The sequence below is a fragment of the Anguilla rostrata genome, chromosome 12, assembly GCF_018555375.3.
Source record: "Anguilla rostrata isolate EN2019 chromosome 12, ASM1855537v3, whole genome shotgun sequence".
NCBI lineage: Eukaryota > Metazoa > Chordata > Actinopteri > Anguilliformes > Anguillidae > Anguilla > Anguilla rostrata.
Genome location: NC_057944.1, coordinates 6,439,095 through 6,463,100, shown reverse-complemented (window position 1 = coordinate 6,463,100; position 24,006 = coordinate 6,439,095). Strand labels below are relative to the sequence as shown.

Sequence of the window (24,006 nt, the reverse complement as noted above, 5' to 3'; positions counted from 1 at the left end):
GTTCCTGTTTTCTTCTACAGAAAGACTTGGCTTAAGCTGCTCACAGCCACACCAGAACTGTTGTTTTCGCGGTGTTTATGAAACCATTGTGCCTGCAGTGGCAGTTCTATTTGAGGCACATGCTGTTTTGTTATTTTATTTGGCTCTATTTAAGTCATGAATCATGATTCACACGCAGATGGAAGAACATGAAAATGGGAAATGTTTTTTAAAAAATTTTTTATGTACTGTCCAGTGTACAAAGAGCGTTTGTCAAGAGATGTTTTGGCAAATCTGGATCATTCCCAATAACTGTATGTGTGTGTGTAAATAACACAGGAAAGTGAGTTATAATTCTTCCCTGTTTTGCTTTTAATTCATTTTATTTCAGAATGCTTTTTTATGGTTTCCAGTTGTAAATTATAAGAATAAGTGCCATTATTTATCTCTGCTCCATTCTACTTTGAATGTTTGGCTTGCATGTGAATGAAGCAGAATGGACTGGGGAAGGAGAGAGAGATAGTGAAGGAACACAGGAGAGAGGGAAGTGGGCTAGCAGGGGGGGCGGGGAGCAGGGGGAGGGGGAGGGGGGGGGTGGAGAGAGAGCGAGCAGGGGGGAGGAAAGGGGCGTCGCCTCGCTCTCCTAATTCCCCGTTGGCTGCGTTACGGGCTCCGGGTGATGAGATCAGCGGGATGGGCTTTCAGCGCGGGGAAGCTCTCGGGTTGCTCCCGCCGCCGACAGACCCGCGATCTCAGTCCCCTCTCAGCGCGCACGGCGACCGCTCGTCCTCCCGCGCACGCCTGCCCTCAGTCCGAAACTAACTTCGGAACCCCCCCTCACCCCCCCCTGCGTAACCGACGTCGTGGCTGAGGCAGCGGGAGCGCAGAGAGAAGGGGGAGCGCTGGGAGTTCCGGAATCCTCCAGGTAGTTCACTTAGGATCCTCTGGTCTTCCACAGAAGGGGAAGTTCTATTTTTTCCTCCTCAGTGACACCACTGCTATTTTTGTGTTTTGATTTTTTTTGTATTATTTCTTTTTCTTCTTCCGCCTAACTGCACAAGCGAGGCGCTCAAGGAAACTGGGTAACCGTGTGAGGGTTGTTTGCCGGGGTGCTGCCGGACACCGCACTCCTGACTGGAAGCGCTGCACGTCCCCCGGAGACAGAGAGGGAGAGAGAGAGACGGAGTGAGAGAGGAAGAGTTTATGTGTATGTGTGTGTGTGTGTGTGTGTGTGTGTGCTACGTGTGTGAGTATTCCTCTCGCCCTTTGTGCTCTGGCTGTTCAGGAGAGCCCTCTCTTCTAATCTGACCACCGTAGCGGCAGGGCACATTACCCACGGACACCTCCAGACTTCTCCTCGCTCGCCCCCCTCTCTCTTTAACCCCCCTTTTCCTCAGACCCTGGGACCCACACTCTGGGATCAGCTGGGTGCCCAGTAAAAGGATACTCTACTTTTCAAGAAAAACCAAACATTTTTGTTTTCCCACATTAGACTCCTCTCCCTGCTTTTGAAGGATGCACTTTTTTCTTTCCCCCCCAGTCTTTTGGAAAGTAATGGCGACGCGAACTTGACCTGGGCTTTGATGGTAAGACATCCTTTCTTTTCTTTGTCACTCCGGAGCGTGCCTCTGTCAGTGGGTGGGATGTGGGTAAGCATGTTTACGGGCGTCGGTAGCGAGCGCCCTGCTCATGCCGCGCGCTAGGGCTCCGCGCCGGGTGATTCCCGTCATTCGCCGACCCCTGCAGTTACTCACAGGCAATTACTGGCAATGACAGCTTTGTTCAGAAGGTCAGTGAAGTCCGCTGGGGCAGCATGAGCACTGTTTGGCCGCGGTTCTCGTCCAAGACCGCTCTGTCCCTGCCAAGCGGCCAAGGAAGTGCACTTGGAAGCGCCCTATCGATCAGACTTAAGAGCAAAGTCACCGTCGGCCCCCTGGTGTTATTCTACTCAGGTTAACTTCCCCTTTGAAAGTAGTCTTCTTTTGGCTGTGTTGTTTTCAGATGACTAACCAGGTTGTGAAGTCATTGAAGGAATGTGTGTGTGTGTGTGTCCGTGCGTACGCACGTGTGTGTGTGTATGTATGTGTGTGTCTATGCGCATGTACGTGTGTGTGCGTGTGCGTATGTGTGTTAGCTTTAGCATGAGTTGTCTGTTCTGTCCTCAGCAAGCTGCATGTCTGCTTGCCTGAGTGTTCATAAGCTCCCACAACATGGACAGTCAACGGTTAAATCTTGTATCCACAAATCCTCTTGTGTTAATTAGCATAAGTATAAACAATAAAGTAATGATGGGAATTAAAAGGTGCTGAGGGATAGAGTGCTAATCAGCATATTAAAAAGGCTGTCCGTTGGCATTCGCTCCCTTTGTCTTTGAGGAAAGCATGAATGGACTCTATCAATCACAAAGCTTAAAATGCTCTGTGGCACAGACACGGAAAGTTAAACGTCAAATGATACGTCTTATGCTGATGATGAGAAATAGAGAGAGAGAGAGAGGGGGAGAGGGAGAGAGAGAGGGAAAGGGAAACTCCCCTGTCAGGTTCACCCGTAAGATTTATTTAGGGAGAAAGCAGCAAATGAAGCTTTTTACTAATAGCAGACTGTAGAGTAAATGTTCTTCCTGATTCCTGACACTCACAAAAATGTAACAGGACCTTAGAATCCATTTAGATTGACTATGCGATGAGTTAACATGGTTTCTGGGGGCAACAGATGATTAGCAGTTGTCTCTGCCTTTGTTGTTCTCATTGGTGCCCAGTGTCACATCCAAGCATATTTTACTAGTTAAAACTTGCCTGAAATAAAAGCTTTTGAAATATTTAATAGGTTATACATACAATGCTCTCAGCGTACAAAATGTGTTTTAGCAGTAGCCGCTGCAAAAAGCCAGTAAGCTGCTTTGAAACGTTTACTCAAAAATCAATGCAACTTGTGCAGACTGTGTTGTTTGTGGATCCCATTTAATAGCAGAGGCTTTGGCCAGGATAGTGCCGAGTCATGATGGAGACCCTGCCATTGTCTCTGTTCGTAAGGGCTGGACGCTACAGTGAAATGGTGGGAATAGCGGTGGGGCACAGTGCTATACGGCTCGAGTCTGGTCTCTGCCATGATAGGCTAGACTAGTGGTTGAGACTAGGGCACTTAAACAGCTTTTACTTGTAGAAAAGTGGCCGTCTTCCTTATTAAAACGGGCTCTCAGCCAGCTCTCTACCTGTAGCGAGTGTGGAGATATAGCCCTGAACTACTGAGCATGCTCCAGGTACCAGCTTTACTAAAGACTACAATGGGCGGGTGCTTACAGTCAATGGGTGGGTGTTAGACAATGCCGGTCACAGGTTGCACTCCTACTGAATACAAACAGAGGGGCTGGGCCTTACTACTTGGCCTGAGGAGAGGGTCACACTACGGACAAAAAACAGTTTGTCAAGTCTCTGTGTTATTCTTTTTAAAACACATGCTTCCAGTGCCTGGGTAGCCAGCACACCAAAGCCTATAGCTAAATAGCCCAACGTTTACTATAGCCACAAGTGCTTATGTATGAATGGGAATTTAATTTACTGAAATCACCATACCATGCTGTTCTTTATAGAACTAAATTTCCCTTGCATGTAGACTTTCAGTTTCTGGGGGAGATTATGAAGTATTTATCAAATGTAATTAATAATAGAACATGACTTTAGCTAGATCGATTTGTACAATCAACCCACAGCAAAAGATGCAAGCATGCACTTTAAATATAGCTTATTACTGCCAGTAATAAATATATAGTTTATTACTGTCAGCAATGTGTCAATGTTAGCCTACATGTGGCTATTTAATGTGTATTGTTGTTGGTATAATGGTAATAATATGATGCTGGAACATAGCAATAGCATGCTATTGTCATATGTTGCCGTTGCCTAGCATATTGCAGCAGTAGTAAAACGCAACTAGCAGTATGCTAACATTAGCTACCTTGAGCCTGTCTGAAAAAACATGGAAAGGAAACATGGTGTAGCTCTCTAGCGAGCAATATAGTTTAACAATAGTACACATTTTAGTTATTGTTCTTTTAAGCAGTGTCAATTTGTCTGATGTTGGGTTTGGCTGACATTTTTTTTGTGACCAGCGGTTTCACCACGGTCTCTGGTCTACCTCGCTAACGTGCTCCTGTATCTGTACTATGGATACCACCCATGTTCCCCTCCTCATCCAAGGACAGTGGAGCCTCATCACAAAAGGGCTACAGAGAGCATAGAAGAGCAAGTAATTCCACTATACTAGCAGGCTTGCAAGCTAATACCGTTTACAGCTGGAACAGTAACCACCCCAAATCTCTCTTTAACGCAAGTTATTTGGTCAATGCCCCTGTTGCCTACGCCGCCTCCAAATGACCCACCCATTGTAGCTCTTCAAAAATGAGGAAGGGTAGATATGCACGTCATTATGACGTATACCACTACTAAAGTTTTCACCTTTCCCTGCAGATATCTCTGTACAGAGGTTGCTTTGGGCACCCACACAGAGAATGAATCAGCTACACTTTGATCTGTTTAAGAGCTAAATGTTGTTGTGGTGGGATTTCCCTTTAATCTAAATGGATTATATAAATATCTGAGTTTTATAATTCAGTAAATACATAATTGCCAACATACAGTATAATTAAGAAATAAGCTACTTAAATCATCTTCAGCAATTATGTCTACAAATCAGATAAATTGGTATTAGATTAACTTAAATGGAATTCATGTTGTTTTCCAGTTATGTCCATGAGCTGTATTTTCACAAAAACATTTTTCAGTATGAAAGATAAGAATCATCTTTATATTAATGGCTTTGCATAATGTTATTTGCACATATTAGTATGCCTATTCTGCAGGAAGACCTTCAAATTACCTCATTGTCAAGGGGTTCATTTGTTTTAGAGTAGCTGTCGCTCTATGCAGGCAAATGAGCTTCACACAGTGCATCCCGCCTGTGACTGTGACACACACACCATCTGGAGGCACTGGCGAATGTCTGTAGGACAGAATCACTCCTATTTAAATTCTTCGTAAATACTCTGCATTCGATAATAAAGTACTCAATTTCTAAGAATGTTTCGCAGATCAGTGAAAACACAGTATCTATGGACTGCACAGTATTGCAGCCGCATAATTCTTTTCAGCAAATAAATGAACTAATGCAATATTGTGTGACCAACGCAATATCTTGGAGTATCGCTTGTAATGCTGAGGTAAAGGACGCGTGAAACGGGTGTTCATCAGCATGGCAAATAAAAGAAAGGGTGTTTGGCTGAGGAAAAACATTGCCTGCTCGAGTCTTAGCTAAGGCACGTTTGAACACCTCATAGAACCCAACAGAACTGTCTCCAACAGTTTCAGTGTCAGCAGCACGACTTCAAACGATACAGAAACAATCATACAGTTGGTTTCATACAGGAAATAAAAATGTCGGTTGAGCTGCAGCCAGAACCTAATCTAAAGACACTCCAAGAAACAATGCAAAGATAAGTATGACGGGGAGCTGCTTGGATTGATCTGCGCCTTGTGGCCTTCACACCTGAATAGGCGGAGGTGCTTTGCTCTGTCACGGTTCACAGGAGCCATTATGACCCAGGTGATGAGACAAACACGAAGGCAGAGATCAGGGGGAAAACTATAAGTCTTTACAGGGACTTAAAGTAAGTGCTACAAAAACAATAAACCAGGCTACACAAGGGGATATAAGTTGAGCCTGAACTAGAGAGGGTGGCCTAGCCACTAGGAACACCATACCAGAAACACAATGAGACAAACTGAGGCAAATCAGGCACTTAAATACACAGTGGAACACCTGAAGACAATGACCTAAATGAGCAGACGTGTGTGGAATGTGGGGAACCCAATTATCTAATTACAACAACAATTAGTAGATACGGGACACGATACACAGGGGGAATCGAAGGGAGAAAGGGTAAGAACAAAAACAGGGAATTCAGAGGGCTGGAGCCAGAGCTGAGGCAAACTCGGAGTATAAAACTACAGGCTCTGATGACCTGCCATGCTTAAGTATAGCAGACTTAGAGCCAAGTTTGAGATTGGCATATCGGTTGATGAAGGTCACTGTTTCTGTCATGATTCATAATGAAAACCAAATACATTCAGTTTTTAGCTGCCAAGAATCTAACACACATCCTTAGCGTTACAACCCCTATTTCCTACTACTGTAAACTACTGCATTGCGTCTTTTTAGTTTTAAAAAAAAGTTTTTACCTCAAACTTGGGGTAACATTTAACTCTCTATACTTTTGGTCAGATTGCTAGTGAATGGTATGTCCCAGAAATTCAACTGTGATGTGCAACCATGACCAAGGGATGTAGGTTCTTTGAATTTACAAAAAAATTAATCTAGTAATATGTTCAGAATTGAGCCAAATACGAATACGAATCAGTTATGTCCCCGCTATCCAGTTTTACTGTCCCATGTTTACATGTCATCACTTTATCCATTTGAATTATTACACTTATTTTTCATAATGAGCCATTAAAATATTGATTCTGAGGAGGCGGTGCCTTTTGGCATTTGTCTACTTGGACCAGCCTCTATTGACAGTCAGAAAAAGGCCACAGGCTTATTTAGAGATGCAAGGAGCTGTAAACATCTGTGTAAGCACACATATGAACCGAGCAAATTAACTTAATTATACTTTATGCACGTTACAATTTAGCCATTTGGCAGAAGCGTTAATCCGAAGTGCGTTTAACACGGTAAGCAATCACCAGTGGAGCTCGAGAGAGGGATACAGTCAAATGAGTGTGACCTTCGTCTACCTACCTATTAAAAATGCTATACAGGATGCGAACATAATGTTCTATCTAGACTGCAGTAACATTTACATAGGAACAAATACATAGACCAAAAAGCAGCAAACTGACCATGACTATGCAGTATTTATAGTGGCTATATTCCCAGTGCAGTGAAATTTACCGCTTGATATGAAAAGTCTTGCAATTGTAATGAAATCTGCCACAAGCTGTAATATGGTGTTATCGCTGGGTGATATAGGTTTTATGGTGTACGGTTCAAGGAACGGGTCACCAGAAATATTCAAGAAGCAGTTACCAGTGCTGTACATAGGGACGTGACATAAAAAAAGTTCATTAAAATGTGTGATGTCTTCACATCTTCACATCGCTGATGACCGTAAAATCTTGCGATATTGCCTTTTCGTCTTGAGTCGGCTGCGTGGGGACAGCGACGGCATTATAGAATACACGCTGCGACTGTTTATTTTTTGTAGAAACCCAGTAAACTACCCACTGGAGTGGAAGCGTGTAAGGACCTGCGATTCTGAAGTGGCTTCTGAAGGAATGACTCAGCAAATGGACCAGGCTCTCGAATGTTCTTCCCCCCGCTTAGTAAAAAAAGAACAGAACCAGCTGGGACAGAGGACACAAAGCCTATGGCTAACGCTAATGTGTCCGCTGGGCTGGCTCTTGAAAGCCTCTTTTCCTCTGTGAAGCTGGAACCAGGCTGGCTCAGTTGATTAGAGTTCTGAGTGGTCCTCCATTCTGTTTCCGATTAAGACATATCCTCCATGACCCAGCAATATATTTTTGTCCCCTCTGGGGGACGATGAGTTTCTGGTCTCAAGAACCATATAATCTACTATACCGAAACCTAAACTACAAGGGACGTTCAATAAAAAACAAAACAAATAATGATATTTTGGAAAATATTTTCGCAGGAACATGTTTTTGTCATTCAAGATGCTTGTATGACGTCAAAAAATATTGGAAATAATGAGATTTCTTTTTCTGCCGGGGTCTCATGAGGATATGAGAGGACGCCACATTGTTCAGTGGAGAGGCTCTCTAACACTGGCCCACTTATCGCTTTTAGGGGCCCGCCTGCCAGCTCCGTGACTACAGGGCTTCCGTCAATGCAACACCGAGCCGCTAAATAAAGGACCAGCTCGATGTCGATGGATTTTTTCCCCCTCTGAAACTAAAGGCAAACAGACTCAAGGCGATTCTAGCTCTGCCATTGTTAGCTGTGTAGCACGACTTATTCATACGGAAGAAATGCCTGTCTGTTGTACTGAACCCCCACAATGCACCTCTTTGAAAATGTGCGTGGCGTGCTACGGTGTCTCCTGCCAGTAATGCAATGGGAAAGCATTTGTGCTGTGCCAGCTCAGTTAAGTTTGGCCTCAGCTTGTGCTTGTTCCACTTGTTCCAACGCTGCAACAGAGAAAAGGGATGTAGCAGTTGCTGTCCTCGTGCTCACACACAAAACATGAACTCATTCACACAGACAAGCTCTCGCTCTCAGTCTGTCATTCACACACAAACTTGCTTTTATAATGGTGCGCACACACACACACACACACACGCACACGCACACTTACACACACTCACACACACACACGCACACACATACACACTCACACATATGAACACAAACACACTCCCACACACACACCATAAGAGGACAGAAAGCAGTCCTGCAAAGTTGATTAGAGACTAGGTGGCTGACTTGACCTCAGAATTGGCCTTGCAGGGATTCATTTCCTGGTCTACTCATTGTTGTCTTGTTTGTTATCAGATTCAGTGGTAGAGTAATTGCCTACGCTCTCTTACATTGTCTTCGTACTGTACAATTGCCCACTATTGATTTGTTTTTTCCTCTTCCACAGAGTTAAACGTCTCATTATTTTTGTCACAGTGACTTCCTCTCTGTTAACCAAATGATTTGTGTGAAACCGGAGCTAAATAGACACGTCATTCATTAGAAGCACGACCATTAGGAGGCGATTTGGAGGGGGTGTGGAAAGGGGGAGGGGGTGGGGTGGGGGGCATCTGTATGTAGATTCACTCAATGCACGTCCATTGTCCTTGAGGGGTATTGCGATTGGGGGGGGGGGGTATTCATTACAAAACCAAAGACCCCCTGCTGCCCCGCCCCCTTTCACATTCATGGGCAGCTTTAAGAGAAGTCAGCGGGACAAAGAGAGCTCACTCTCTCCTCAGTCTTCCATTTCATCCCCCGTTCACTGTGGGCGAGTGGTGGGAGGGAGCATTGGTGTTGGGTCAGAGATGGGGAATGATCCCTTGGATGCTGGACTGTAGCACACATCATGTGTTCTGGAGCAAAACTAAGTAGCAGTATTTAAACAACTGGCTTTATTATTCATTAATTGATATTATTAATGAACAGTTGGGTTTTTATCCCTGAATGCGCGCATGGTGCAGAGAATTTGAAAGTCTGAAATCCTTCCTCTGGATCAGCGTCTCCCGTTTAGCTTTCAGCTACACATTCAGCCACATCCAGAGCAATGAAATGGTGTTTAAATTCACAAGTCACTCGATTAATGGTTAGGCCTATAAAAAATAATGTGCAGTTTGTTTTTCACTCAAGACCGTTCAGTCTCATTTCCTTTCTCTGTAATCACAGCCCTGCCTGTGATCTACACCAGCGTCAAGAGATTTTTCATGAGATTTTGTGTTCCTTTTATTTTGAAATGTAAAACAGGAAACATTCCCCTTGCAGCTCCTTGATCTGTTGTTATCCGTCACTGAATTATTAATACTTTTGTTGTTAGACAAAAAAAATTAAAACCCGGTTTCTTCACATAAAAAGAATACAAGCCATCTAAATGTTTAGCCATAATGAAGTGGGGTTTTTTTTTTTTTTTTAACGTAATACAGATGTGAATAAATTTGAGCAAGATTGCACACACTCTCCACATTTTTCTTCCCAATTTGGAATTTCTGATAATAACCGTAGGCCCACCCCAGTCTTGCAACATCCTCTGTGAGTTTGTGAAGGCGCGCAGTTTAAGCTGGTACAGACAGACAACTGGATTGGCCTGAGGAGATGAGATCATGTGGTAATGTGTGGAATATCTTTGCCAGTGTTACATTATCTTGCTGGACTCCTGACCATAGTTGGTGTTGGCGTGGTCAGGCACAGATTTTTGGGCCACGGCTCACAGCACTGCACTGGTTGTGCCAGCCAGGCGCTCACGTGGTTGCTGTTATAAAGTTAAAACCCTAAATGCTTAGCCACTTAGGCTGTGCTTATTTTACCCTGTGTACGATAGTGACCCTCAGTCCCAGAGGTGTGTGGAAGCAGAGTCCACATTCAACAAAAAAAGAAAAAAAGTGGGAATGTGACAGGAAGAGGTCAGCTGCTGCACTGGGAATGTGTCACATTTGGGATGTGACTTAAGGATGGCAGAATTCCCAAGTTGGAGTGTTGCTGCACCTTGGGAACAGACCCTGAGCTGCTACAGAGCTCTGGTCTTCAGGGTTAATTAAACCTGATGTGAGATATGAAATGCACTTTTTGTACGTCGCTTTGGATAAAGGGTCTGCCAAGTAAATGTAATGTAATGTATATATGAAGCCAGTAGGGACAAGAGGGACACTTGCCATTTTTGGATTAGAGTGGCCATATTTTTATGCTGAAAACAGCGGTTTGTTTTTATGAATTTCACAAGATTAATACATTTAGATTCATGGCTGTAAAAATTATATTAGTATAACTACTTAATTTTACCAGACAATGCCTTTCTAAATATTTACATTCTTAACGGGACATCCCTTGCACCGATATCTGAGGATATCTGTGGATACGAATATGATCCTTCTGGATTAAGGTGGCTGTATTTCTTCATTTCCACCTGTGAGAAAACTCAAGTTTGTGTGGAAGTCTTGCTCAGCGACAGGCCCCGTCACATGACATGACGCACGGTGACCGTAACCGGCTGTCATTGAGCCAGGGCTGCGTTCGTGCCGGCCGTTGTTCTGTCGCTCTGCGCTCACCCCTCGGCCTGCTCGGGGGCCTTAGTCAGAATGGCGGGAGGAAGGCTGACCGGTTGGCGGAAGATGACGTCGTTTCTGGCTCCGCGTCTGGGCCGGTTCAGACCGGCTCGTCGTCCGCGGCCTGCCGCCGCCGTCGGGAGCAGTCACGTGACACGGCGCTCGCTATCTCGGGCCCGGAGCCAGAGTGCGCCGGCGCGTGACAGAGAGGGCCGTAAGCCGACACCCCCGGACGTCAATGGCTCCTCTGTTTCCCCCGGTCTCCCGGATACCCTATCGCCTCCGCCGCGGACAGAGGCTCGCCGACCCGCGGGCGTATCGGGTGTGCGAGACGCCGGCGCCAGGCTCCGGTTCGCCGGTCCCGACTGGACCACGGCACACGGTTGGCTCTGTGGAACCGAAAGGCTCGATACTGCCCGCCCTTTACTGCCTGTGCTGAATATGAATCTGTGTGGCTTTGAGTTGGTGCAGTTGCACACTGTTTCGTTTTAGCAATTAATGTAGATCAAGTTACTGGAACTTAGAATAGACTGTAAGATGTGTTGGGATTATATGTGTTTATGTATATATTACATTACATTACAGGCATTTAGCAGACGCTGTTATCCAGAGCGACTTACACAACTTCTACAGAGAATTTACATTTACAACTGCATCCATTTATACAGCTGGATATATACTGAAGCAATTCCGGTTAAGTACCTTGCTCAAGGGTACAATGGCAGTGTCCTACCAGGGAATCAAACCTGCGACTGTTAGGTTACAAGACCAGTTCCTTATCCATTACAGTACACTGCTGCCCATATATTTATGTACGCACAGACACTCATATAAACAAACACGTATATACAAGCTATAATTTACTAGACCTTTGTTAACAGCTGTTGGTTTCTTTTTCTGTCCTGCTGTATCTGGTCTCTGACCTCATCGTGACCTCATCACCACTATGAGCCTATAAGACGCAGGCAGTACGTCGTCACCCTTCAGCTTCCTGGCAGAGTGGCCTTTTCCTGAGAACAGGGAAGAGGGCTTTTTGATTCCTGGAAGAAGTCAAGAACTACGTACTTGAACAGGAACAGCTGGCTTGTGTTACAGGCATACTCGTGACTTCACCAACGTATATGACATACATATCTTAAGTCCTATTGAGCTGACTCTGATTTGTAGTTTTATTCTTCCCAAATCAGAAACAATTTCATATTGAAGTCCTGTTGTTTTCTCGCTCTGACAGCAAGCAGAAACTGAAGAGCTGGTGTTCGATGCCATTCTTGCTCATGGGAGTGAAAATAATGTATTACACGATTTAGTTTCCTGACTGTTTTTCCTCCTTCGCCTATTGAATGGATGCTCATAAAAATTGCATCAACTGCGAGAGTGGCACATCCAGAAAGTTCCGCCCTCTCCCTTTTATAGAACAAAGTAGGACAGCGCATTCGCCTCGTCCCCTCTGAGAAGGTTTATGCAACCCCGTCTCTGGCTCTGCTACACCCAGTGGACGGGTGTGTGTGTGTGTGTGTCTGTGTGAGTGTGTGTGCGTCTGTATGAGTGTGTCTGTGTGTCTGTGTGAGTGTGTGAGTTGAGTTTGCAGTGCCAGGATGCTGTATGGCCTTGGGAGTGGGAGTGGGGGGTGTGTGTAGGGGGTGGGACTGAGAAGGTGAAGACGTCTATATCCTAAATGAGTCAGAGGAAGAGCTCTGCCCCAGAATCCCTCTCATTTTCTGGCCTCTGTGAGAACCCTGCACAGTCCAAACAGGCAGCAGGATAAAGTGGAGCGCACTTTAGGGGTCACCCCCACCCTTTTTAGCATTAGCCCTCCCTTCGGCTCTACAGTTAGGAAGTTAGTAGCTGCGGCAGGTAATTTGTCTGAGAGTGTTCTCTGCCCGTCTCTTTCCCCCCCAGGCGTGTGGATCCTGGGAAGGCGACGCCAGCGTTGGTGCAGGCCAGGGACTCCATCTCCCCTACCGGGCGCAGCGACGAAATCTGCTTTCATGAGGTAGCAGCGGGGGCCGGATCACAAGCGAAGCCCGCACTACAGCACCCCCCCTCCCCTCACCCCTTCCCCCTTCCCCTCCCCCTCCCTCCCGCCCCGTCCGCCAGTTAGCGGCGCGATGGGCCAGAAGATCTCGGCGGGCATCAAGTCGGTGGACGTGCGCGGCGAGCCGGCCTTCCGGCCCGTGCGGCGGGAGCTGCGGGGGCCGGACTTCTCCAAGCCGGCCCGGCTGGACCTCCTGCTGGACATGCCGCCGGCGCCGCGGGACCAGCAGCTGCGGCACGCCTGGAACGCCGAGGACCGCTCGCTCAACATCTTCGTCAAGGAGGACGACGGGCTGACCTTCCACCGCCACCCGGTGGCGCAGAGCACGGACTGCGCGCGCGGGCGCGTGGGCTACACCCGCGGCCTGCACGCCTGGCGCGTCCGCTGGCCGCTGCGCCAGCGCGGCACGCACGCCGTGGTGGGCGTGGCCACGGCCGAGGCACCCCTCCACTCCGTGGGCTATACCTCGCTGGTGGGCAGCACCCCGGATTCCTGGGGCTGGGACCTGGGGCGCAACAGGCTCTACCACGACAGCAAGAACCAGCCCCCGTCGGCCGCCCCCTCCTACCCGGCCTTCCTGGAGCCCGACGAGGCCTTCGTGCTGCCCGACGCCCTGGTGGTGGTGCTGGACATGGACGAGGGCACGCTCAGCTTCATGGTGGACGGCCAGTACCTGGGCGTGGCCTTCCGGGGCCTGAAGGGGAAGAAGCTGTACCCCATCGTCAGCGCCGTGTGGGGCCACTGCGAGATCACCATGCAGTACATCAACGGCCTCGATCGTGAGTTGAGCGCCTCTCTCCCACGTCCGTGGCTCGCGTCAGTGGTCAAATTATCAGTCTGTTTGGTTTTATTTCCCAGGCCTTGAAGAAGTGCCAGTGTGGGTCAGCCTTTTGTTCACCTCCAGCACTGATTGGTCGATTGAATTTATTTGATAAATATAAAAACATACTACATCACACGGTGTATATATACGCCATATTAGCTCTTAGGCTAACACAGCAAAGTCATGAGACCTATTTCCATTTTGGTCCTTCCTTCCATTTCCATTTTCACGCAGGTCGGAATGTCTTGCCGATGTACCTGACAGCCTCCATTAATGCACTGTGCATGATCTGTAAATGGACTGCATTTATATAGCACTTTTATCCAAAGCGCTTTACAATTGATGCCTCGCATTCACCAGAGCAGTTAGGGGTTAGGTGTCTTACTCAAGGACACTTCGACACTCCCAGTGCGGGGATCGAGCCGTCAACCCTCCGACTGCCAGACAAGCGCTCTTACCTCCTGAGCTATGTCTCCCCCGTCGATCTTTCACTGAATACAATTTTTACGTCTCAAATATCTTTAAAAAAATCGCAGTACAATGAAAAACCCTGCTCAATGCAATTCTTTCTTTTAATCTCTCTCTTAAATTTCCCCGAGGGTCTGGCTGAGTTGATTCAATTAGGGGTCCAATCAGGCGTTTTAGTGCTGTGCTGTACGAAAGCCCGCACCCACGCTGGCAGTGGGCAGATGATGCCGGTGATATGCTTATTTAAATGGCAACAAATAATTAGTGTTTTTTTTTTCACCTGCTCGATTTCCTCCGCTTTAGCGGTGTCATGCTATTGCACAGTCTGTCAATAGTTACCGTAAACTACTGCCCAGCGAGCTCTGGGAGGAGAGGAATTGCCGTATGGTTGTTAAAGCACTTTTGGAAAGCGTGCTGATTCTCTCTGTTTTCGTTCAGGCTCAGTACGTGTTGAATTACAGAAGCCCAAGGTGCGTTCTCAGCGCTCACTGATGTTGTAATATACTTTATTTTATGTTACAAAATCGTGGCAATTTGTGTTTTTGGCTGTGATTGGAAGAAGCATCCAAAATAATTGATTGTTGTTCCTCCTTTACTTGCTGACTCACTAACTGCCTGAGCAGCTACAAAAACAATCCTATACCACTAGACGCAACAGAGGGGTGAAAGGTCAGCCGAGCAGACAAAGCTAGCAAGAACTGTGGCTCTTCACCTTTTGGCTTTTATTTTGTTAGTGAGCCAAGCAGCGTGGATTAGCAGGCACTCTGTTGTTGTTGTTCTTTGATACACTATCATTATTTTTACTGCAGGTTAACTGCATTCATTTTTTTTTAGAATATTCTCTTTCTCTGTCTATATATATGTGCGTGTGTGTGTGTGTGTGCGTGTATATGTGTGTGTGTCAGAGTTATTTTTTAAACTTGGAAATAATGATACCCTACAATGCAGAAACATGCATCTCCTCATGTACATATGCATCTCCTCATGAATTACATTTTTACAATTTTAGGACTTCTGCCATTTTAAAAAAAAAAACATTTTTAAATGACCTGTCTGCAGAAAATGCTTTATGTTTTGTTTTTTTCTTTGGACTCCCTGCTTCAAGAATTTTTAAAGAAAAGTGGCTCTGAAAAGACAGGACTGAGTACGCCAGTACATCTGCAGTTTTTGCATGTAATATGCAAATAATGTCTGAAAGTAATTGGGCCTATCAGTGGAACCCTTGGCACACACATAAAGAAAGCAATACACATAACAATTTGTCTCTGAGGTTCATGGTGATATTTTAATGCTTATTTTATCTTTAATTATTGCTTTACCGTATAATCCCGCAGCACCCTTTACTGCAGATAAACACTGCTCAGTGGGAACGGCCATAATTCAGTTGACATTCAAACTCTAAAATTCCGAGCCCAGCTGCAGCTTGTATGAACTCCCTCAGACCGGCCTTTAACCCTTTACGGTGTGGATAAACATTACACAAACGAATGTATCATATACATAGCACTTTTCTGAACACTCAAAGTGCTTTACAGTCATGAGAGGGAACTCGCCTCACCCACCACCAATGTGTTAGCACCCAGCTGGGTGATGCGCGGCAACCATTTTGCACCGGAACGCTTACCGCAGGTTAGCTAAGGTGGAGAGAACATTTTTTTAGCCAATTAAATCAGGGGATGACTAGGTGGCAAGTTCTAGAGTGCCAGGTTGGGAATTTAGTCAGAACTATCGGGGAACAGCCTACTCTTTGCGACAAGTGTCATGGGGTCTTTAATGACCACAGTGAGTCAGGATCTTGGTTTAATGTTTCATCCGAAAGACATTCTCGGAACGAATATAAATTACTGAGAGCCACAACATAGTGGAGAAGGCCAGGCCCTTCCCTATTTGCCTACAACCATTCAGACAGTTCAAAAACAAGACACACAATACGGTTTTGGTGTCTTGTGAGGACACTGGGGGTTAAGAATGCAGAGTGATGTTTCTTGGAATTAAATGTAGATGCATTGCTTCTTTGTTTCTACATCATTGGGGGGGGGGGTATGGGGAAAGCTTCCCTGTTTATACTTCCTGGAATGAGGATTTTAAGAGGCCGATATACGTTAAGGAGGGGCCATTTTGTTTTTAGAGCTGCTGACGTGGGGCCTGGTTTGGCACGTTTCTGCTGATTCACGCAGATGAAGGGAGCCGAGTTCTCAGCCCTGAGTGAAGCACGGAAAAGCCCGGAAAAGGCTGGACACCTCATCAATAACGGAGGCCTGTCCTGTCACACACGCATGATTTCATCTTTTCACGCAGGACTCTGCCTTTTCACAAGCGCCCGGAGTAACACTGAGATCCTCCTCCCTCCTCTGTCACCCCCCCCCCAAACCCCCCCACTCTCGCACCCAATGCCCTCAGTGTGCCCTCTCACCCCATCATCCCTGTGAACCGGCACAATCTGCGGTCAGTACTAATTGATTTTGATGTCTTGAAACCCGGGTCATTTGAATTAAGACACGCTGCTTGAAGGTGCAGAGAACACCCTGCGATTGGACGAGGCCTGTGTTCACCGCCGTGGTAACAGAATGGTAATGACGTGTAACAGACTGAGGCTTCTGATATTACGCGGATGAAAGAAGTACTGAAGAGAAGTACTGTTGTAAGTCTTCAAAGACATAAGTTTTTCATCTCTTCTCATTTCAGAATGAAGAGATTTGTAAAATGCGGCAGCATTTCACAAGCGTCATTATAAATGGATAAAAATGTCATTTACTCACAATCTTTGAAAAACTGCATTTGATCTCACTCCATTGGATCGTGACCATTCCAGTGATGTTCACAAACCTTGGAGGAGATTTTATTTGCACTGTATCTGAAACCAAGCGGCAGACTTGCTGGGTCATGCTTGTGTGGGAATGGAACGGGAGAGCAGTGTGTGTGTGTGTGTGTGTGTGTGTGAGAGAGAGAGAGAGAGTGAGAGAGTCACTCTTTTTTATTTTTATTTTTTATAACTAATTCATAATATAGCATTCATTGTATATAGTTGTATCTTCTAACCACTGCTTTGGCAACACAAGTGCCTAAAATTGTCATGCCAATAAAGCACTTTGAAATTTGAAATTTTACAGAGAGAGAGAGAGTGAGAGTGAGAGAGAGAGCGAGTGAGAGAAAGAGAGAGAGACAGTGAGAGAGAGAGAGAGAGAGAGAGACAGTGAGAGAGAGGGCCCACAGCATTCCCAGATTAGAATCTTGGCTTGGCGGAGGGTTCAGAGGTTTCCCTCTCAGCGGAGCGCGTTTGAAAGCCGCCATTGTGTGGCAGCGCTAAGTGGAGAGAGCGCGGGCTGCACCTCAGACTGGACGTGGGAGGAATGATCTGTGCTCCCGGCGCTCCACGCACGCCCGTCTGAATCTGCGTCCCGGACGCTGTTTACAGTCTGCAGCCGCTCGGACACGGTCCAGATCACCGGCTTTGTTTTTCGCCGTCTCCTCTTCGCCCCCGGAACATTCTACGCGAGACGCAGAGCCGGGGCGGTGGGCGGGGGGGTGGGGGTGTGGGGGGGGGGGGGTGTGTGTGGACGCGAACGCAATGTTCACGGCCGCGGGCCAAGAACAGTGGAATCTGGAGGGTGTCCAGTCAGGCGCGTGGACGGGGGCGGGGGGGGGGCCTGGCCTCGGACGCTCGTTCTGCTTATTTTTTTTCTCTCGTCGGACGTCACTCGTCATACGCCGTGCGCACATGCTGTCGGGCCTGTCTAAATGTGCTGGAGACATCTGCCCTTCACCTGCTTCGGTCCTTCAAATGCGTCAGCAAACGAGCTGCTGCAGACAACAGCAAACCCATGAGGCCTCTTCCTCCCCCTCTGGCTCTTGAAGGTTAATCGTACAGTACGGGTGTTCCTCACTACCTTTAGTCGACAGTCAGTCCCGAGGCCTACTAGAAGCATCGAGAGGCTTTACTCTGAGAGATGTCCTCGGTTCACAGTGTCTACCCCCCCCCCATGTCCCCTCCCCCGAAGTCCTGTCATAACTACTCTTACTAACAGCCTTCAGAGTCCGGTGGGGTGGGGCTGTCTGAGCAGGGCTGTCAGTGTGCGCTACAGCACCTCACCTGCTTGTCCTCACCCTCAGTGCCATAACCCCACACAGCTCACACAGAAACTCTCAAAAACCCTGTTCATTAAAAGGTTTCGGAAGCTGTTGCAAAAGTTATTCTGTGAGTGGGAATGGTGCCATCTGCTGCAGACCTTCTCCCTCCCTCTTCTGTTTTTTTCTCTCTCTTTCTCCCTCTCTTCCGTTGCTCCCTCTCTTCCGTTCTCCTTCTCTCTTTGTCTCCCCATGGTTGTCTCCCCATATGTAATGAAGGTTTTCTTCCTTGCTTCTGTCGTACGTGTGGATTAGACAAACGAATTAAGCGTTTAATTAACTAAAGAATACCTGCTCTTTTGTGTTTTGCGGCTTTAACAGGCACACAGCCGTTGATAAGTAGGTGCTAATGTTTGATTTCCTGCTGTTCTCTCGTTGTAAGTGGCTCTGGATGGGAGCATCTGCAAAATGAATTGAACGAAATGAATTTAATGTAGATGTAGACGGAAATCTCTGTTTCTGGCCGTCTGTACCCAGGCCTTTCCGAGCTGGTCTGCTTCTTCGCTGGCGTTAAAGCACTGTTCAGAATGTGGCGTTGCTCCTTCTGCGCCAAAACACAGGCCCTGTGTGGACTGAGCACTATGTGGGTTAGTGGGTTACCTCTGTGAAATTTGGGCCGTCTGTCTCGACTGGGCTCGTTACTACACAAGACAGGAGCGGCAGAGAGACATTGGTCCAGCGACAGGCTGTCTGTGCGTCTCCTCAGAAAGAAGCGAATTCGCAGAGCTGAATTAAAATGGATCAGCGCCTCATCGTGCGAAAACCTTTTCAAGCGGATTCGGCGCTCCAAATGAAATGCAGCCACTCCGGATGCGGGTGCCAGATAGTGCCGGTGACTGATCTGCCATCGGGGCCGTCAGTTTGTACCTATCCCAGCCCGGCCCATCCCTCGCCATTTTCCGTCATTAATATTCTGGCCTTGTGGGAAACGCGACTCCTCTTCGTCATTACTCCCGGGGAACGGACTCATTCTGCTGTCTGGCGTTCCGTGGGATAAATGCCATTCCGGGTCGCCTGCAGTCTCCTGCGCAGATGCCCTCAGCTTATCACTTTCCAAAAAGCAACTCTTTTTCCCGCCATAGGCTGCCGCGTCGCCTTTGCCGCAACGGTCTGCCTTGCTCACAACGCCGTGCGCGTTTGTGATTTTCGGGTTCATTTTATACAGCACAGTGCTCGAAGCGTAATACTCAACCCACAGTAGTGCTTTTCTACTTCGTAGCCTGTTGCCTGTTGCGAGCTACTGTGTAGCACACTCCTTACCGTGTCAGGCCTGAGAGTCTCTGCAGGGAGGAGTCTGGAGGAGCTCAGGGTGGTGGAGCAGGTGGCCATTAAGCGCTTTGTTTGGCCCTGTGTCTCAGGTATGGTTCTGATGATGGAGAGGTCCCTTAACAAGAGCGGGTCTGCGTGGGCTACCCCGGGATTAGGAGCTGTCTGGGGTGGGGGGTGGGGGGGGGGGTGTGGGGGGGCGGGGGTGAAATTCCCGGCACTGCAGCGCTCGTTAGCCGCGGCTAAGAGCCCTACAGAGCGCCGGCGGAATCGGCTCTGATTGCGGCCGGGCGCGGGGGCGGAGCGGAACCGCTCGATCGCCGAAAAACTCTTAGCCCCTCTCAGCCCTTCGAGTGCGTTAATTACGAGGAACGCGCGCCCGTATGTAACAGGATTCCGGCGCACTCAGGCGCTTTTTGTCTCCGACGGACGGACACTGCCGCCGCTCTGAACTTGTCGAAACCGCGCCTCTCCGCGTCCTCCACGACTTCTCTTTCTGGTTCGACGGAAGAGGTTGCAAAGTTGGGCACAAATAGAGAGATTCAATGAACCTGAGGAGCAGAAGGAGGGAAGTGGACTAATCTGTGCATCGAGAGAAGCAGAGTGGTCCGACGAGGGCCAATGAGGCGGGCCTAGCTCAATGACCCCGTAATGACATCTAACATCAGGTCAGATCTTCAGCCCTGCTGCACGTTAGCATTCATTATTACATGGCTTTGCTGAATGCTCGATTTGCTTCCCCCGCGATTCAGGGAACTCTGATTTTGGAGTTGTGTGACATGAATCATGTCAACAAATGTCCTTCAGGTGATGATTACTTAAACAATCTAATGAATTTGTTAAAAATCTAGTGGTGAGCTACTTGTATTCTACGGTATTCTATTCAGTGCACACACTCATGAATGTCAGTGGGTGAGGCAGCCCTGTTAATGAATACACACTTGTAAATAACCGCAGCTAGTCCACGTGGTGAGAAAATGACCCTCACCAACCCTTCATTATATTTTACTGCTCTATTGACCTGGCCAACAGTGTTTGCACATCGGCTATCTCCTGACAATCAGCTGCTGATGCACATACTCTACTATCAGCTGCTGATGCACATACTCTACTATCAGCTGCTGATGCACATACTCGACTATCAGCTGCTGATGCACATACTCTACTATCAGCTGCTGATGCACATACTCTACTATCAGCTGCTGATGCACATACTCTACTATCAGCTGCTGATGCACATACTCTACTATCAGCTGCTGATGCACATACTCATACTATCAGCTGCTGATGCACATACTCTACTATCAGCTGCTGATGCACATACTCTACAATCAGCTGCTGATGCACATACTCTACTATCAGCTGCTGATGCACATACTCTACTATCAGCTGCTGATGTAAATACTCATACTATCAGCTGCTGATGTAAATACCCATACTATCAGCTGCTGATGTATATACTCATACTATCAGCTGCTGATGTACATACTCATAGTTTCAGCTGCTGTTGTACATACTTATACTATCAGCTGCCGATGTACATACTCGTACTATCAGCTGCGGAATCTTTCTGTTTCTAATGAGCTGGTACATGATGATCATTTTGCCTCCTGAATAATCTATCCAGGGATGACCTTAATCTTTTTACCAGACGATTTGCTGCTTTAGACCCTTATCACGGTCTCACTGGAATGGTTATAATTCTGGCGAGAGAAGGGATTCACTATTTTGCATAGTTTCTCCTCTTTTCCGAGGGTGTTTGTCATGGGCAATGGAGCTTTTCCCCGAAAGGTTAGGTTGAGTTTTACATAATGGCGCTGGATCGTGAGGCACAAGCTCTTCAGGGACTCTCTGTCCTCTCTCCCAGTGAAAAGAGCGGCTTTCCGCTCGTCCATAGCGCTCGTGCGGGCAGAGATGTCTTGCATCTCCCCCTGCAGTTGCACTGTTTATTAAGGAAAGCGCTGCATTCAGAAGTGACACTGGAAACTGAATAATTCATGAGTGTGATATGGGATGCATTGCTGAGTGGGCTGTATTCAGATAATGCATTCAGTCATTTTATTCTTCGTCTCTGGCAGCTGTTACGACCCTCTGAATTCTGAATATAAGTAGAGTTATGCAAACAAGTGAGTAAACACTCTTTGTGATACATCATAGGCCTTTTAAAATTATGCTAGGAGACATAAAGAACATAAAATAATAGGACCTCCATCTAGGCTCATCATTTACCTGCAGACTAAATATGAGAGTAACCAGTATCGCATCGAGCCTGGACTTGAGTACCCTGAGGTTCTTTACGGCATGACCAGGCAAGCTGTGATACACATTGCCAACTATCTTCGCAAACAAAATGCATTTGGATGTCTGTGCAGAATTTACCTGCAACCAGTTGGCTTGTTCTACTGACGGAACTGAACCTGAAAAATCACTTGCAGCTCATCTGGTGAATTCCTTTCACAAATGTAAAAACCTTTGATTCATTTTTCCAACCTTAATGGCATATGCAATTCAATAAATGTTTTTGGGATTCCATCAAACAAAAAGGGAAAGCGAGCTTTGCATTACAAATAAGCTATTTGCTTGTTTCTAACTTTCTAACATCCAGTTTTAATACAACTAATATAAAATACAACATTCCCAAAGTATAAACAGACAGATTCATTTAATATGGTTTGCTTGACTTGCTTGTGTATAGCCTTAAAGCAAAGTGTCCACAGATAATCAGTCACTATAATCCTGGCGTTCAGTTTTTAAAAAGGTTCCCCCCCCCCATTTTCTTCCCAGTTTGGAATGTCCAATTATGTCTACGTCAGCACTTAATGCTCCAACTTCTGCTATCACTTTGGGAGACAGCATAAGTTCTCCTGTGAAGCAGGTGACATGAGCTAGCACTTACTGCAGTTTGCAAGTTTGGCTCACAGTGACATGAGCTGAAGGAAGTCACTTCATGTAGAGCCTAACATGCAGATTGTTAAGCTTGCCAATTCACCAGCAGTATAGCTACGCTAATAGGAAAAACATCTAAACAAATAATCTATGTATGTTTTGTAATTTCATACTCGATAATACATCTCGAAATGAACCAACAACTTGCTCATAGCTTCACAGGTCTGTAATTAAGAAAAGGTGAAAATGAAATTGCCTTTAAACCTGTTGACCTTATTTCTTGCAACAGCACAATGCCTAGACTTGTTCTACTCTTTTGTCTTTTTCAAACAGAACACGTTCCATTATTTTCCTCCCACATTAACTATTCCTGTCTTAAGTGGTTATTTCTCACATACAACACATTGCACTTTGCTTTATTTTATGCCATTTACCAGGTATAAAACTGCTGTGGACTACTTCGTTTAGCTTTTCTTCCTCTCACAGTCAAACACACACACACACACACACACACACAAAGCAGATTAGTTACACTCAACTGTTCCCAAAATATGTGCAATAATAGGCACAGGCATTGCTTGGGTTATCCCGAATAGTTTCTCACCCCCTGTTTTAGAGCCTTCTCATCCCAGAGTGCACTAAGACTTGTTCATTAAAATTTGTGGTTTCACTTTAACAGAAATTTTCTTTCTCTCACAGAGGAATAATTTATCACAGAGAAATAATGACTTGAGAAAGCCCCGCTTTTAAGTTTTTAGTATTTTATGATGTCTTTTTTTCTATAATCATTTATGGCAGCTTAAAAAGAATGGGGGATTTAAAAAAAACAAAAACCATGCCAGGGAGCGGTACAAAGACTCAGCAGAGAGTGCACAGGGTTCATAGCGCTTGTACAGCGATGTGTAGAACATTTTGAGCCTCCGTTTCTAATGAAACGATTCCACGCTCATTTCTCACCGACCAGCCCTTTTCAATACTAATCCCTTCAACAATATTTACGCCCCCAATTACTTTGCGAGCGTTAACAGTTTCCGCGGCAACTTCACACCAAGGACGGCGGCGCCTGCCAGCAAATCGGGGCACCTGGAAAAAATCCAGAACTGTTTTACCAGCTGAATGTTTGTTCGAATAACGCAACGGCCCGATTCCCTGCGTGGAAGGGCACCATCGCATCAGTAGCCCTGATGGAACCCGCGGCCAAAACACTGCAGTTTTCTTTTACAAAAACTCTGGCACCGATCTAATTGAACCGAACTTACCGCGAGGAGACACAAAACACCAGATTAGCAGCCGCTCCTGGCTGTGACATAAAGTGACCAGCTGTCGGTGTTTTTCCAGGGTAGATTGGACAGACTTATTTGGTTTCCAGTCCATGTCTGGTACCGCCCACCATCGTTATGCTGGCTGGGCCTGCTCAATGTCATTTAATTATACTGCGGTTCTTCATAACCGTAAATACGTCAACGGCGCCTTACCTGGCATATCCTAAGCACCTGCCTGTTTGCCTTGGAAAATTGGAATTCTGTTTAATTGAAACATTAATCTTCTACAGCTTCATCAAGGGGCCTGGACAGAGGCAGCAGCTTTAATGTGCCAGCGTAGACGCTTGTGCTATATTTTTATGTGTAGTCATGCAT

The 24,006-nt window shown here is 46.5% G+C and overlaps 1 protein-coding gene and 1 pseudogene across 2 annotated transcripts in view; both read left to right on the top strand.

The window, feature by feature from the left end:
* The window catches only part of LOC135236734 (putative nuclease HARBI1), a 29,123-nt pseudogene extending 27,705 nt beyond the window's left edge, over window positions 1–1,418 (top strand).
* LOC135237056 (SPRY domain-containing SOCS box protein 4-like) overlaps window positions 591–24,006 on the top strand; it is a 54,657-nt gene continuing 31,241 nt past the window's right edge. The window contains exons 1-2 of one of the 2 annotated variants that reach the window (XM_064303794.1): window positions 591–904; window positions 12,666–13,580. In XM_064303794.1, the coding sequence (XP_064159864.1) occupies window positions 12,875–13,580 (706 nt within the window). In that variant the 5' untranslated portion in view covers window positions 591–904; window positions 12,666–12,874. Of the gene's footprint in view, window positions 1,566–12,665; window positions 13,581–24,006 lie in introns of both variants that reach the window. The other variant, XM_064303793.1, reaches the window with a different exon arrangement.